Source organism: Crocuta crocuta, unplaced genomic scaffold (assembly GCF_008692635.1).
Source record: "Crocuta crocuta isolate KB4526 unplaced genomic scaffold, BGI_CrCroc_1.0 scaffold51, whole genome shotgun sequence".
Taxonomy (NCBI): domain Eukaryota; kingdom Metazoa; phylum Chordata; class Mammalia; order Carnivora; family Hyaenidae; genus Crocuta; species Crocuta crocuta.
The window spans coordinates 2,916,375-2,931,950 of NW_027527624.1; the positions used below are offsets into that span (position 1 = coordinate 2,916,375).

At 46.6% G+C, this 15,576-nt stretch overlaps 1 protein-coding gene across 1 annotated transcript; it reads left to right on the forward strand.

Moving 5' to 3' along the window:
- Nucleotides 1-1,064: 1,064 nt before the first annotated feature.
- On the forward strand, nt 1,065-15,115 carry ZNF622 (zinc finger protein 622). Its single transcript, XM_077772097.1, has 6 exons — nt 1,065-1,927; nt 3,072-3,337; nt 4,094-4,256; nt 7,161-7,270; nt 13,509-13,652; nt 14,839-15,115. Exons 1-6 carry the CDS (start codon nt 1,311-1,313, stop codon nt 14,964-14,966), a joined length of 1,428 nt encoding a protein of 475 aa, XP_077628223.1. The 5' UTR covers nt 1,065-1,310; the 3' UTR covers nt 14,967-15,115.
- The last annotated feature ends 461 nt before the right edge of the window (nt 15,116-15,576 follow it).

The window sequence follows — 15,576 nt, forward strand, 5'->3', positions numbered from 1 at the left end:
GCGCCCCACGGGGTCTCTTGAAAGAGCACTAATGTCACCATGAGGTCTCGGTCCTCAGCCCTAATCACCTCCCAAAGGCCCCACCTACTAACACCATCACCACTGGGCATTAGGTTTTCACTATAGGAATGGGGTACAGGGGGAGACACAAACATTCAGACCGTAAGAAGTAAGGTGTCTGAATTTTATTCTGAGTCCGGGGAAGGCACTGGAGGGTTGTGGACAAGTGCAACGGGACTTGACCTACAAATTAACACACGTCTCTGTCTCCCCCGGCGCCCTGGGCCACTTGGATTCTGAACATGCCAAGTTCGATTCTCTAACAGCGCCGACTCGGCAGTGCTGATTGATGAGTCTAAGAACTGGCGAAGCCTTCAGCATCCGCGTTTCCTAGACCTGCGCTGTTTCGGATGAGGCCCCAGACGTACCTGAGCGCGTGAATGAGGCTCTCNTCAAGATCTACAATGTAAATGTCTCATTAAATCTTCTGGGTTGATGTCAAGTCCAAAGGGCAAAACTGTGTATTTATTGGGCTGGATAACACAGACGTCTCTCTGCATTTTTCTTTGCACTCTTTCTCTTTGCATTTTAAAAANCCCGACGGCCAGAGCGCAGGCGCGCCGTTTTCAGAGAGGCCCCGCCCTTCGCGTGGCTACCGGACCCCCCTCGCAGGCCCCGCCCTGCCGCGCGGCCGCGCCTTCGTCGCGTCACTTCACGCCGCACAACCACCAGGGAAAGTCACCTGGGCCGCGCGGCGCCACTTGATCAACACTCACCTCCGCGGACCCGAACACTCACCTCAGACAGGCCCAAACAACACCCTCTTCAGGCCGGCCCAATCGACATCCACCTAGCTTGGCCCGGTCAACACCCTCCTCTGGCGGGCCCAATCAACACCCACCTTGGAATGGCCCAATCAACATCCACCTCAGGCTGGCCCAGGCAACGCCCTCCTCCGGCTGGCCCAATCAACATCCAGCTCATGCCGCTCTTCATCAACACCCACTTCAGAATAACGCAATCAATACCCACTTCAGGCAGGCTGGGCGGGGCCTGGTGAGTCACAGGCCTTCCCTCGCCTTCCGGGACCGGCGGCGGGGGAGTGGCTACGCACCGAAAGGCGGGACTTCCTGCCCAGCTGAGCATAACTTCCCTAGTGTGCCGGAACTCCTCACAAATCGAGTCTGGAAGTGAGCGTGCGGTCTGTTTTCGTGCGGGCTGTGAGGCGAGTAGAGGGTTGAGCGTCCGGTGGCGTTAAAGCTGTCATCGCCAGCCTTCTGCCTTGGTCGCCTGTAGTCTCGGCCCTGGCGATGGCGACGTACACCTGCATTACCTGCCGGGTGGCGTTCGACGACGCGGAGGTGCAGCGGGCCCACTACAAGACGGACTGGCACCGCTACAACCTGAAGCGCAAAGTGGCCGACATGGCCCCGGTCACCGCCGAGGGTTTCCAGGAGCGGGTGCGGGCGCAGCGGGCCGTGGCGGAGCAGGAGAGCAAGGGCACGGCCACCTACTGCACCGTCTGCAGTAAGAAGTTTGCCTCCTTCAACGCCTACGAGAACCACCTCAAGTCCCGGCGGCACGTGGAGCTGGAGAAGAAGGCGGTGCGGGCCGTGAGCAGGAAAGTGGAGATGATGAACGAAAAGAACCTGGAGAAAGGCCTGGGCGTGGACGGCGTGGACAAGGACGCCATGAACGCGGCCATCCAGCAGGCCATCAAGGCGCAGCCGTCCATGTCTCCCAAGAAGGCCCCCGCAGCGCCCGAGGAGCAGTGCGGGAGTCCCGTGGCGGTGGCCGATGGCGGACGTGCGACTCACGACCGGGACCCGGCCGAGAAGCCTCCGCGGCTCCAGTGGTTTGAACAGCAGGCCAAGAAGTTGGCAAAGCAGCAGGAGGAGGAAGAGAGTGAGGAAGAGGATCTGGAAGAAGNCGAGGGAGGGTGGTTTAGGTACTTTCGGAAGTGACTTGTCTGAGGAAGATCCCCACGGGGAAGCTTGTCCGTTTAGTTACCTGTTGTAGATTCAGGGCCTGAAAGCCCCTCTGGGGCGTGGGCGGGGTGGACTAGTTATTTAATAAATAGTCGTGGAAGGAATTGATGACTCCTGTTTTGAAGGAGGAGGCGCCGACCACACGCATAGGCGGGCATGTTACCGCCCACACCAGCTGCTGCAGGATTTGTGATTCTACTAGGTTTCTAGTTAGGATGGCTTTGCACTTAATTCAGTTGGTTAAAACAACAAAGTGAGGGGTTCAAAATCAGCTAGTTAGGCTGAAATGTGGAGCCGGAGTCTCCTTGATTTTACAAGCTGTTTATTCCTTCCTCCCGAATTCCACACCGTGTTAATACTGATGATTGGTGTACACAGTGGCTTAGGAAAGGAGTACAAGACTCCCTCGGGGAGTTCACTGTCTGCTGGAAAAGAGCTTACGGGATGTCTTAGCGCTGCAATTTTGTCTGTGTAACTTTAGCTGAAGTTGAGATCATTAAAAACAGTTTTTAAACGTGTTTATTATTGAGAAACAGAGAGAGACAGAGCATGAGCAGGGGAGGGGCAGAGAGAGAGACAGAATCTGAAGCAGGCTCCAGACTCTAAGCTGTCAGCACAGAGCCTAGTGCAGGGCTTGAACCCACGAACCATGAGATCATGACCTGAGAGCCAAAGTCGGGTGCTTAACCAACTGAGCCACCCAGGCGCCCCTTTATAATTTTTTTTAATCGTTTATTCATTTTTGAGAGACAACAGTGTGAGCAGGGGAGGGGCAGAGAGAGAGGGAGACACAGAATCCAAAGCAGGCTCCAGGCTCTGAGCTAGCTGTCAGCAGAGCCCGACGTGGGGCTCGAACCCATGAACTGCGAGATCATGACCTGAGCCAAAGTCGAACACTCAACTGACTGAGCCCCCAGGCGCCCCTAAACTTGAGATCTTGAAAGAGGGTTTGTCCTAGTCTGTAAACGGTATTCTCCCTCCCCAGATAGAAGACTGTTCCGCCTCATGCTTGTGGGTCTGTGTGGTTTCTTGGATCGTAGTTACCACTTTCTTAAACTAACTTTGTTTTTCAAATCTCTGGCTTGAAGATTGGGAAGATATTGATTCCGATGAGGATTTGGAATGTGAGGAGGCTGAACCCATGGAAGAGGACGAGGAGCAGGCTGCGGAGGAGGGGGAGGCCGGGGGAGGCCCCCTCCATGGGGCCATCCCCATAACGGACTGCTTGTTTTGCCCCCATCATTCAAGCTCTCTCATGAAGAATGTGGCTCATATGACCAAAGTCCACAGCTTCTTTATTCCTGATATAGAATATCTTTCTGATCTTAAGGGACTGATTAAATACTTGGGTAAGTACAGTAGTTTTCCTTTTAATGAGGAAATGCTACATTATTGGGGAACAAGTTTTAAAAGAACATTTCATTTTTTGTTTCTTATCAGCCTTTGATTTATCTGCTTATTTTGTAAAGATCAAAACCTTAATTCATGGGTTTTTTTTTTTTGGCATTTGAAATAAGTGCATGGTGTAGTTTATTTTTATTTATTTTTTAATACAATTTATTGTCAAGTTAGCTAACATACCGTATTTATACAGTGTGCTCTTGGCTTTGGGGGTAGATTCCCATGGTTCATTGCTTACATACAGCACCCAGTGCTCATCCCAGCAAGTGCCCTCCTCAGTGCCCATCACCCAGTTTCCCCTCTCTCCTAGCCCCCCATCAGCCCTCAGTTTGTTCTCTGTATTTAAGAGTCTCTTGTGGTTTGGGTCTCTCTCTGTTTAAAACTACTTTTTCCCCTTCCCTTCCCCCATGGTCTTTTGTTAAGTTTCCCAATTTCCACATAGGAGTGAAAACATACGTTATCTGTCTTTCTCTGACTGACTTATTTCATTCAGCATAATACTCTCCAGTTCCATCCACGTTGCTGCAAATGGCAGGATTTCATTCTTTCTCATTGCCAAGTAGTATCCCGGTGTATATATAAACCACATCTTTTTTGTTTGTTTTTTGAATTGTCAGAATTCAAATAAATTCAAGATAAATTGGGAGCTTTAATCTGGCCTCAGAAAGCCACTCTTGTGTTTTGTCCTCAAATTATTTTTCCAGGAGAGAAGGTTGGCGTTGGGAAGATTTGCTTGTGGTGCAATGAGAAAGGGAAGTCCTTCTACTCCACAGAAGCAGTGCAGGCACACATGAGTGACAAAAGCCACTGTAAGCTCTTCACAGACGGTGATGCTGCTTTGGAATTTGCAGACTTCTATGATTTTAGGTGAGTCTGTGGTGTGTACCGTGAAGCAGAGTGGGGTCATCATACTTGGATCGAATTGACGTTAGGTGTGCCAGTGCCTGACGCGTGTCTGGCCCTGTACAGCATATGCTCTTAGAAAGAACCCTTCCGTGTGGGTGACCGTTCCCTGTCATTTTGTCAATAAGAAACTAGAAGAGTTGAGCCCACACGCATAATAAAAGAGATCTGATAAAGAGAAGCTCTCAGGCCCAAATGAAAGTTTGTCTGACTTGAAAACTGTTTTTTTTTTTTCCTGTGGTTGAAATGGTTAGGAGGTCACTTTTGCTGGCTACCTTGTGAACAGAGGGCCTGAAATCAGATGTCATTTTTTGGTTTCCCTGAGAATCCTTGAATTACAAGCTGTAGGCGAGATCCAAGCATTTGATGGTGAGATTATCCCATGGGTGGCTCACCCTTACCTGGAAAGTTGGGCAACTCATGCATGAGGCCAAGAGTCTGTGGCAGGCACTTTTGAACACCTGATTTCCAGTGTCATGATATTTGTGACCCAGCACAGGTGTACTAAACAGGCAGGTGTGTGGAATTACCGTGCCAGGTATCTGTGTCTCCAGATATAGGTGTTCAGAAAAGTCCTAGTCTTTTAAATCCTCCTCCTGCATTTTTCATCTGATTTCTCACTCTTTTCATTGAAGAGAAGGTTTTCATTTCAGCCATGTTGGTGGCTGGGTAGTGTATCCCACTGTGGTTTTAATTTCTGTTTCCCTGATGTTACCCAAAGTAGTTGAAAACCTTTTTTAGTAATTGGCCATGTGGACGTCTGTCGTGAAGTGCCTGATGAAATCTTTTGTCTGTTTCTTTATTGGGATTTGGTGATCTTTCTTATTATTAACATTTTAGTGTGTAGTTCTCCAATTTATTTTCTGTGTGTGTTTGAGAACATTTCTAGGAACATAAAGATTCTTCTGGAATTGCACTGTCCAATATGGTAATTACTAGATGCATTCATAGGACTATTTAAGTTAATTAAATTATGTTAAAAATGTAAAAATTCAATTCTTGCACTACCTCCATTTCAAAGCTCAGTGCCTAAAAGCACATGTGACTAGTACCTACTATATTGGACACACAGGCATAGAAAGTTTCTATGATCACAGACTTCTGCAACTCCTCTAGAAGTTGTTTTTATTTTTATTTTTTATTTTTTAAATGTTTTATTTATTTCTGAGAGAGAGAGAGAGAGACAGCATGAGCAGAGGAGGGTCAGAGAGAGAGGGAGACACAGAATTTGAAGCAGGCTCCAGGCTCTGAGCTAGCTGTCAGCACAGAGCCCGAGATGGGGCTCAAACCCACGAACTGCGAGATCGTGACGTGAGCCAAAGTCGGACGCTTAACCAGTTGAGCCATCCAGGCACCCCAGAAGTTGTTTTTAGAATGGTTAAGTTGAGGAGAGCTGCATCTCCAGCTCTGCATCCTCCTCCCTCCTAGAGAGAAACAAATAGGTGAAAGAATTCAGTTGGAGGTCATTTTTTTTTTTAAAGAACAATTTTATATTTACAGCTTATTTGAGCAGAAGGTACAGAGACTTCGCATATAACCCTTGCCCCCCAACACATGCATAGCCTTCCTCGTTACGGACACCCCTCACTCGTGGTACATTTCTGACTGATGGCCTTACGTTCATATCTCATCATCACCAAGTCCGTAGTGTACATTAGGGTTCGCGCTTGGTGTACATTTTTTTATGTTTGGACAAGTGTATAATGACACGTGTCTACCGTTACACTATCACACAGAGTAGTCCCCCACCGTCCTGAAAATCCTATGGACTCCACCTCGTCTTCACTCCTTGTCTCTTCAGACTGTCTTCTTTCACTTAGTAATGCGCACTTAATTTTTCTCCATTTTTCATGACTTGATAGTTCATTCCCTTTTAGTACTGAATACTGTTCCATTTTCTGGATGTACCACAGTTTATTTATCCACCCAGCTACTAAAGGACACTTTTGTGGCTGCCACGTTGGGGCAATTATGAATAAAGCCGCTGTAATCATCAGCGTGCAGGTTTTGTTGATGTGTTTCAGCTCCTTTGGATAAATACTAACTTAGCAGGATTGCTGGGCGTGTGGGAAGAGTATGTTTGGTCTTGCAAGAAACCGCCAAGCTGCTGGACTGCAGCATTTTGCGTTCCCGCCAGCGACGAAGGAGAACGCTCATTGCTCCACACGCGGGCCCGCAATTGGTGGTGTCAGTGTTCTGGATTTTGGCCATTTTAATAAGCGCGTGTAGTGTTACCTTGTTTCCTTTTGCATTTCCCTGGTGACATGTTGTGGAGCACCTGTTTACATGCTTATTTGCATCTGTGTATCTTAGTGAGGTGCCCCATGAGGTCTTTGCCACACTTTTAAGTCTGGCTTATATTCCTATTACTGAGTTTTAAGAGTTCTTTGTGTATTTTGAATCATGGTTCTTTATCAGGTGTCTTCTGCAGATGTTTTCTCCCATTCTGTGGCTTGTATTTTAATTCTCTTGACCTGTCTTTCCTGGAGACGTTTTTCATTTTAGTGAAGTCCAGCTTACCAGTCATCCCTGACGTGGATCATGCCTCTGGTGGTGTACATTACAAAGTCCTCACCAAACCCTGTGTCACATAGATTCTCTCCCACGTTCTGTTGTAGACAGTCTTACAGTTTTGTGCTTCGCGTTTAGGTCTGTGATCCATCCTGATTTTACGGGTCACGATTTTTCTTACAGAGGATGTGACCAAGTTGGCTTTCCTCCTAAGCGCCCCAGCTTGCCATGCCCACGGCTGTTGGTTTCCTGTGCTTAGGTGGCGAGGGGGTTTGCAGTGTGCAAACAGTTTGTCTTTTAGTCACATCGGAGGTATTAGTCTTTTTATTAATGCCATTATTACTGTCGCCATTACAGGAGCAGCTACCCAGATCACAAGGAAGGGGGGCAGCCTGATGAGACTGAAGAGTTGCCCGAAAAGACATTAGAATATGATGATGAAACCATGGAGCTGATTCTGCCTTCTGGTAAGTATGTTTGTCAGAGATGGCGGGATGTGGGTGCGATGATCAGAGGGGCATGTTCCCGTCAGTTCTCTTCCAGACTGGGGGGACAGTTAAAAGTCTTATGTCCTCCGGTACAGAGTAATGAAGGTCACCACTGAGCTCTGTGTTGGCTGTTTTGTTTGAATTAGATCAGTTTTTGCTCACTCCTGTTGTGATTTTGAATTCTCTCATCAGTCATTTCCTTTCAGATACATAGACATTTTCTGTTTGGTTCTTTATTATTATAATATTGCCTCATTTAGGGTTTTCTTGTTAATGTTGGCTGTACTCTTATTCTTTGAATAGATTCCTCTTTCTTCATGTTGCTCACACTTCCTATTGGTAGTCATGCCCGGGTGTATCAGGTTGACAGTGCCCAGTCGCCTGTTTGTATTCTAATTGTGGCAGGGAGACTCGGAGTTTGAATTCTGCCTTCTACTTTAGGGAACGGGATTTGACTGATATGGTGGGAATTTATCCCAGGTATAAAAAGGTGGAGGGAAAAAGCCATGAATATGAGAAGCGGCCACTGTTGTTTACAATGTTATGATTAGCTGATAAGAACGGGAGAAGCTACAGAGGACATGTGGGAAGGAAAGGGAATGGAACAGAAGAGATAATGAGGTCCTAATAATACGTGGTGTTTACTGAGCACTTAACATGGTAGGTGGATAAATTATTTTATCTTTACAAGCCAGTGAATTAGATTCTGTTATCCTTATTTGACCTGTGAGCCAGCCGAAGCTTAGGTAGGTTGAGTAATTGACCCAAGATCATAGACCTAGTCAGTGAAGCCTTCTCCACTCCCCCACCCTGCCTTGGGAGACTTGTGGTAGTGGTGGGGAGGAGCATGGACATGCTCGGGGACATGACTGTGATGAAGAAGCCCTCCTATGCTACTGCTTTTCACATAGAATATCCCTGCGTAGGTACAGACAGCCCTCTTTAACTCAGAATAGTAACCTGTTAAGGCTAAAGATAGCTTTAGAGTATGACAGTAGAAGGAAAGGGCAGGCAGAACCTATCTTGAAATACAGGTCTCCTTACAGTGATAAGAGGTGTTTAATGACAGTATCGTGGCCTGTGATGAACTATAGCAAAACAGACCGAAACATATCACAGAAGACCTCTTCTAGAGTTCTTCTGGTGAAAATGCCAAGACAGTACATCAGAAATGAGCTTGATAACTTGATTTCTAAGACGAAGACCATCTTTTTTAGCTCCTTATTTCATTAGCATCCACTTCCTTGACCGTAGAGTGAGATTGCACCACACTTTGAGTTGAATGAGGTGATCCCTTGTCAAGCAGTGTCGGCATGTCACAATGAGTGGTGGCTTCCTTTTGCATCGGCTTTGGCATGGGATGTACCAAAATGTGCTCACGGTGAGCACAGCCTATTTAAGCAATAGAGTCTATTTAAGTGAAATTTTCATCTAAACATAGAATTTTGAAACTTAACTAAGGAGTCTTTTTTTTTTTTTTTTTTTTAAATCTAGAAAACACATTTTCCTAGGATGATGGAGTTTTCTAAGATTAACCAAAGCCAAAAAGAGGCATCCTTTTAGGCATCTTCTCTTTTCCTCTCCCACACCGGAGCGGTTACGGAGTACAATTCCTAAACCAGCCTTTGCATATTTTTTTCTTCGTTTTCTCTTTAACATTTGTCTGTGTCACCAGTAGCGCTTCCTAAATGGTCATCTGCAATCTGACTTCCATTCCACTGCCCAGCACATTCTTCCTAAGACAGTCTGTTTTCTTTCCTCTGGAATTCCTCCAGGGGGAGCCATTGTTTTTCAGGAAGTTAGTTTCTCTAGCTGCTGGGCCCCCAGGAGTCTACTGCTGTTCCTTTACCTACCCACTTGCAGTTTCCCTCCTCTGTCTGGGTCTTTGCATGGGTGAAGCCTCTGTCTTACTGCTACTCCTCCTTTAAGACTTGGGTCCACCCCCCATAAGCCTTCGTGAACTCAGCTCCCTGAGCGTGGAGCGTCTCCGCCGCTCCCGGGGCACTTGCAGATCTGTCGTAGCCCTTCTCTCACTGCTTCGAGGCGCTGGCTTGCTTGCCTGTCTTCCGCGTTACTTTTGAAAAAAAGCTGGTTTCTTTCATCTCAGCACAGGGTGTCAGGCACACAAGAGTTAGATAAATGTTTCTTGACTGAGTTACTGCCAGGTTGGAGGTGGCTTTAAAAGGAAAGCAAGGTTGATCCCCATGGTCCTGCTGTAGTACAGGAGCAGAGCAGAGGGAGCTGTTGTGGGCCAAGCGGAGCCTCAGGGGCTTGGAATCATTGGGCCGCAGGACTGTGCAGCGGGTGGCTTCGTGTCTGCTTCGTCCTGCAGTCAGAGGAGAACGTGAGAGCAGGCAGGGGAGGGGCTGAGAGAGAGGGACAGAAGATCCAAAGCAGGCTCTGTGCTGACAGCAGAGAGCCTGACATGGGGCTTGAACTCATCAACTGCAAGATCATAACCTGAGCTGAAGTCGGACTCTGAACTGGCTGAGCCGCCCAGGTGCCCCAGAGTAGAAAGTGGCATGAGATTAATTTGAAGGCCCAACTTCCCTGCCTTTTAAAGCCTGGGTTTCCTTGCTCAGTGCAGCTGGTCGACCTACCGAGTCACAGTACTGGTCAATAAACCCCAGGACAGCTCTTTTGTATTGGACTTGGATGGAAGTAGTCAAGTACAGGAACTGGTTTGGTGTTAGTGTGAAATACTGTACTTTTAGACAGACTCAGGAAACACCTAACCAACAGCCAGATACTACCTTACCCCACAGGTTCTGAACCAGGCCGTACACATTTTTTGTGTGAGTAGGTGCACTCTCCTGGGTAAAGGCGTGTAGTGTCTTAGAGTCACCTGTGTGGCCCTGAATTCCTTTTTAAACTACTGAGTGGGTAAGTACGTTTTTTCAGGGTAAAGGCTGTCGGGTTTTTTTATTCCTTTATTTTCATGATTGATTGATTGATTTAGAAAGCACCCAGGAGCAGGCATGAGAGGGAGTGGAGAGAGAGAATCCCAAGCAGGCTCCACACTCAGTGCAGAGGCTGAGGCGGGATGCCACGCAGGGCTTAATCTCACCACTGTGAGATCAAAAGTCAGACGCTTAACCTGCTGAGCCGCCCGGGTGCCCCAAGGCTATATAGTTTTTTAAAGTACTTGTGACCTGGAGAAAATTAAGAGCCACTAATAAAAATATCTAAATATATATATCATTCACTACCTTCATGGATCTTCCTAGGTGGCTGACTGCTAATACCTTATTATAGAATTTGTTTAAATAATAACAAGACATAGCTTTCTTAGTGAATCAAAGACTGCTGGTATTCTTCTGACATTTCTTCCAGCTATACTGACATCTTTTCATATCACCCATACCTCCATCATCGTATATTAAAAATGAGTCCTGGGGCGCCTGGGTGGCTTAGTCGGTTAAGCGTCCGACTTTTGCTTACGTCGTGATCTCACGGTTCGTGGGTTCGAGCCCCGCATCGGGCTCTGTGCTGACTGCCAGCTCAGAGCCTGGAGCCTGTTTCAGAGTCTGTGACTCCTCTCTCTGACCCTCCCCTGCTCACGCTGTCTCTCTCTCTCTCTCTCTCTCCTAGAAATAAATAAAACATTAAGAAAAAATAAATAAAAACGAGTCCTCCTTGAGTTGATCTTGTGAGGCACGATGGTTTATATTCCATCGGTTGGCCCTCATGTCTTAGTACTGGTTTGGAAGGTTTTGTAATGAACCAAGAGAATGGGCGATCTCTGAATAAGCACTGTAAACACACAGCAGCATCACAGCAGTATTTTCACTTACCTGCTTATGTCTTTGAACAAATTTACTGTTCAGAAACCTTTTCAGTTATGCTCCATTACTTGACGTGAGCGTAAGATGTTAGCATGAAGCTAAGTTGAGAAGGAGTCTGGTGTGGAGAGTTTGGTTATATTTAATCAACCACACTTAGTAGATCCTGCTTTGAACTGGTTTCAGAAGCAGTAGTTGTGATGTCTTAAGTCTAGTTATTTCAAATCAAGGAGAGGATCCCAGAGCCGGTGACAAAGAGCATCCGGTAGAGGGCACTGTGAGCATTTACTGTGAAGGTAGAGGTCTGGCTCCGTTCCTTGAGTTTACTTCAGTGTTCTTCACCTGCCGCCGAGTAAGTTGGTGTCCGAGACACAGCCAGTTAGCTGCTGAGTAGCCAAATGAAACTGTTGGTGGATCCAGGGAGTACATAATTAATCTTGGGAAAATTACAGTTGGAGATAGTTTCTTTTCCACCGTCTAACGTCTTGAGTTGTAGGAGTGGATAGTTTTGTAAGTGGTTATTGCTACGATGAAAGGTAGATGGACAGATTGTGCCTTTACCGTAACTAAGACGTAACCCATCTGTTATTTACTGGGCAGTCATACTGTTTTCTAAAAATAGTTTTCCTTGCTAGGGCCTTCAAGTCGAGCTGCTGTTAGCATATTATTCTTGGGGCTTAATGTCAGGTGCTCACTGTCATTGACACAGCGCAGGGGTAGCTCTAATCTGTGTGTTTTCAGTTCCTCTGCTGGCTGTCAGAAATCGTGGCATTGAGTAGTGAAACCTTTTCAAGGATGTTCATCAATAATACGTATTTCCAGATGCTGCTTACAACTATAAATACATTGGTTGACTTTGTACTGATGACCGGCAGTATCATGTAATGATTTTGAGCGTCGCAAACCTGGAGCATCCTGACCTAGTCTTATAAATAGAGAATTATAATGAACAGTGCTAGGGTTTCCTGCTATAGCAGCCTTCGTTTAAGCTTGAGTCTTTATCCATCGGTTGCAACTTACTTATTTCTTGTGGCCTAGGAGCTCTGTTTTCATCGTACTGCTGTCCAAAACCCAAATCATCTTGGAATTGAAAGCTTTTTTTGCATCTCTTGTCTTATCACAAAAACAGTCAAACGATGGTAATGACTTTTACGTATCTGTGTAGCAAGCAAACTGTTTCCCAGGGAGCTTATACTAGGTGTACGGACTTCCAGTAACCTGACAGAATGTTTTCATGTAAATGAAAGGTCTGGACCACTGTAAAACTTGCCTAGCAGCTGTACTTGTGGCTCTGCCTCACCCTTTTTCCTTTATTCATTTTCAGTGGAAATGGCTGTTTCATGCCTTGTGTATATGCTGCTGTCGAGTTTCTACATGTTTGTCTGTCTGGGTAGGGGTCTGATTAATGTTCTTGTGAAAGAATTGTATTTAGTGTTGTATTTAGCGAGCTCTCAGGGAAGGCTGATACCACTGTCCCAGAGTCACCCTGTGAGAGCCACCTCTCTGAGGGAGCCTAGAGTTAGCCTTCACCGAAGCCCGTCCCCTTCCCTTTCACTTCCTGCGAACCTAAGGGTCACCACACACTTTTCCTGTAAAGGGCTCGATAGTCCATAGTAACTCATTTCTGAAAGCGTGATGGACTTGCATCATTTTACCAGATCCTTCTGGGTAAGCATAGCCGGGAGAGGGAATTCAGCTTAATCATCCTTTAAAATTCTAGCTCACCCAGTGAATTCCATCGTTTAGAAAACCATAGGGCAGGGTTTCTCAATGCAGTGACATTTTCGGCCAAAGAATTCTTTGCTGTGGAGGACTGCCCTGTGCATTGTAGGATGTCTAGCAGTATCCTTGACCTCTATCCACTAGGTGCTAGCAATCCTCCTTCAGCTATAAAAATGTCTCCAGTCACTGCCAAATATTCCTGGAGGTAAAAGCATCTCTGTTTGAGAACTGCCACTGTAGAGACTTTAAGCAAAAGAAAGATGGATGGATTTTTGTTTTAGACCTAGACCGTGGCTTTTAGACTTAAACATCAAAATTACTATGTACTTTATCTTTATATTAAAAAAAAAAAAAGTTAAAGTCCCTTACCTCCTTCCTAGGGTCCTATTATCCATGTCAGTAGTAGGAGTCGCTGTTTGAATTTCTAGAGAGGCATACTCAGGGTGCTGAGTGTTTCACGTAACGGTGACTTCCATTCTCTTTTTTTTTTTTTTAAATCCCTCTACTTTTTGATTTTCTGTCTTCATTTTTTAATATGCTACTTCATCTTTCTTTAGCAGATAAGCACTTTTTCTTCTGGCATCTCCATCTTCCAGCTAGATACCCTTCAAAGTCTGATTTGGAAAGCCCTTGCTCTGTAGCTCTACCTTGAAAAACTAACTCAGCGTTTAATATGGGGTTTTTTGTTTTTTTTTTTTTTTTTGAAAAAACAGGTGCCAGAGTGGGTCATCGCTCCTTGATGAGATACTACAAACAGCGATTTGGCCTGTCAAGAACTGTGGCCGTTGCTAAGAATCAGAAGGCCGTGGGCCGGATCCTCCAGCAGTACAGAGCCCTGGGGTGGACCGGCAGCACGGGTGTGTTGATACGGCCGTGGACCGGCCCGGGAACTCATCCTGAAAACGGGCCTGGGTGTAGTGCTTCCCATTTATGTTGCTCATGGATCCTCCCTAGAGGAAACTTAACTTCTTGGCTCCGGGGGCTTCCATTACTACTTGATATGTTTATGGCAATAAGCCCAAAGCTCCATTAGTTAAAAACTTCATATTCCTCGCACAGTAACTTTCCAGAACAGCATATAGATGATAGTTACAGACGCGAGCATTTAGTAATCAGCAAAGATTGAAATTATCCTGGAGGTTGTTATACAGAGGAATTAACTAGTATCCTTGTGGCAAATAGCTTAAGCCATGGATTCACACATGACTTACCCGATATACTTAGAGGTTCTTAAATGATGAGCAGGAATAATTCAAGTAAGCGAAGCCTGTATTGGCTCATTTACAAAACTGAGATGATCATAAGGGGACCCGCCTGGTAGCAGTGTGTGGGTCGCCTGACATAGCACGTGTGTGGTAGAGTGCGTGGGCATCATAAAGGCTGGCTGTCACTCCCTTGTGTAGTTTTCCCATAGGAAACGTAACGAGAGGAATAAAGCAGGCCGCTGAAATTGTTAAGCTTAGAAACCTCATCAGTATGGAATGATTTAAGTCTGTCCTGGTGTGTCTGCTAGTGTGCAGTCCTCTCAGGGAGAACATGGGTCCCTGAGAGGACTGGACAGAGGACACGGGGGGGCTCCCTTGTGGGAAGCCCCAGACAGATAAAGTCCGTGTTAAATGCCACGGTGTTGAGACATGTGGTTTCTGCCGCTGGCTGCCTGTGAGCTGTGAGGCTGCTTAAATCCAGCAGACGGCGACTTCATCTTTCTTCTGTCAGGAGCTGTTTGCCTCAGTTTAGGGTCTCCATCTTTCTCACCTTTGGGCACCAGGGCTTTACCTGGGGCTTATAGATCCTTCCAGGTGATGAAAACCAGAGGCTTATTCCAGAGAAACGCGTTCAGGTACGGGTTGTTCCGTGCGGTTCTGGGTGCACGTAAGCCCTCAGGCCCGTTGCACGGAGACCTCAGGCGAGCAGCTCTGCTTTAAATATGAGACCCCGGTTTCCCCCGGACTAGCTTTGAGCTTCTCTGTAAAGACTTTTTTTTTTTTTTTTCCCTGATCACAAGTAACAAGCCTTTGCCTCGTGTCCCCTTTCCAACCACAGGAGCAGCCCTTAGGCGTGAGCGGGACATGCAGTATGTCCAAAGGATGAAATCCACGTGGATGCTGAAGACAGGAATGAGGAACAACGCCACCAAGCAGATGCACTTCAGGCCCCAAGTGCGGTTCTGAGTGTCTGCCGAGATTGGAGGGGTCTGTCCCTTGCACAGCTGTCCTTGCCTGAGGGCCAGGGGAGGCTGGAATGTGTGACCGACCCTGCTTGCTGCTGCGGCTCCCTGTACTTTATCTGTTCTGACCTGATAATAAAAGTCAGAATCTCATTGGCTTTTGAACGTCATTTTTGGACAAGATTTAGAGGTTAGGTTTTCACAAAGTGAGTGGTGTGGCTGCTGGGCTCCGGGACCCCAACCACTGCCTGGTAATTGTCTTATTGCCTTCACTTTGAACTGACCTCTGGCTGTCAGGTTAGTGTGGGAAACTCATGAGCGACCCGTCCACTCCAAACCTGGTTTCACTTGCCAAGGGGTAACTTACCACATCCCGGCGCCGGGACTTCTGTAAGGGCTTGGAAGCTTCTGGAGGAGCAAAGTTGAATGTCACTCATGTGAATGTGTTGTGGCTCATGGTACAGTGGAAGTCACTTTCATTATGTCCAGGGTTAGACAGCATGTCACTGGCTTGCTGTGAAGGTTCTTTATTTCTAAATGAGAACAGAGAGAGTGACAGTGCTGTGTACTCCGACTTGTATCCAGCGCTGCCTTTACTTGAGTAGTTATATGAG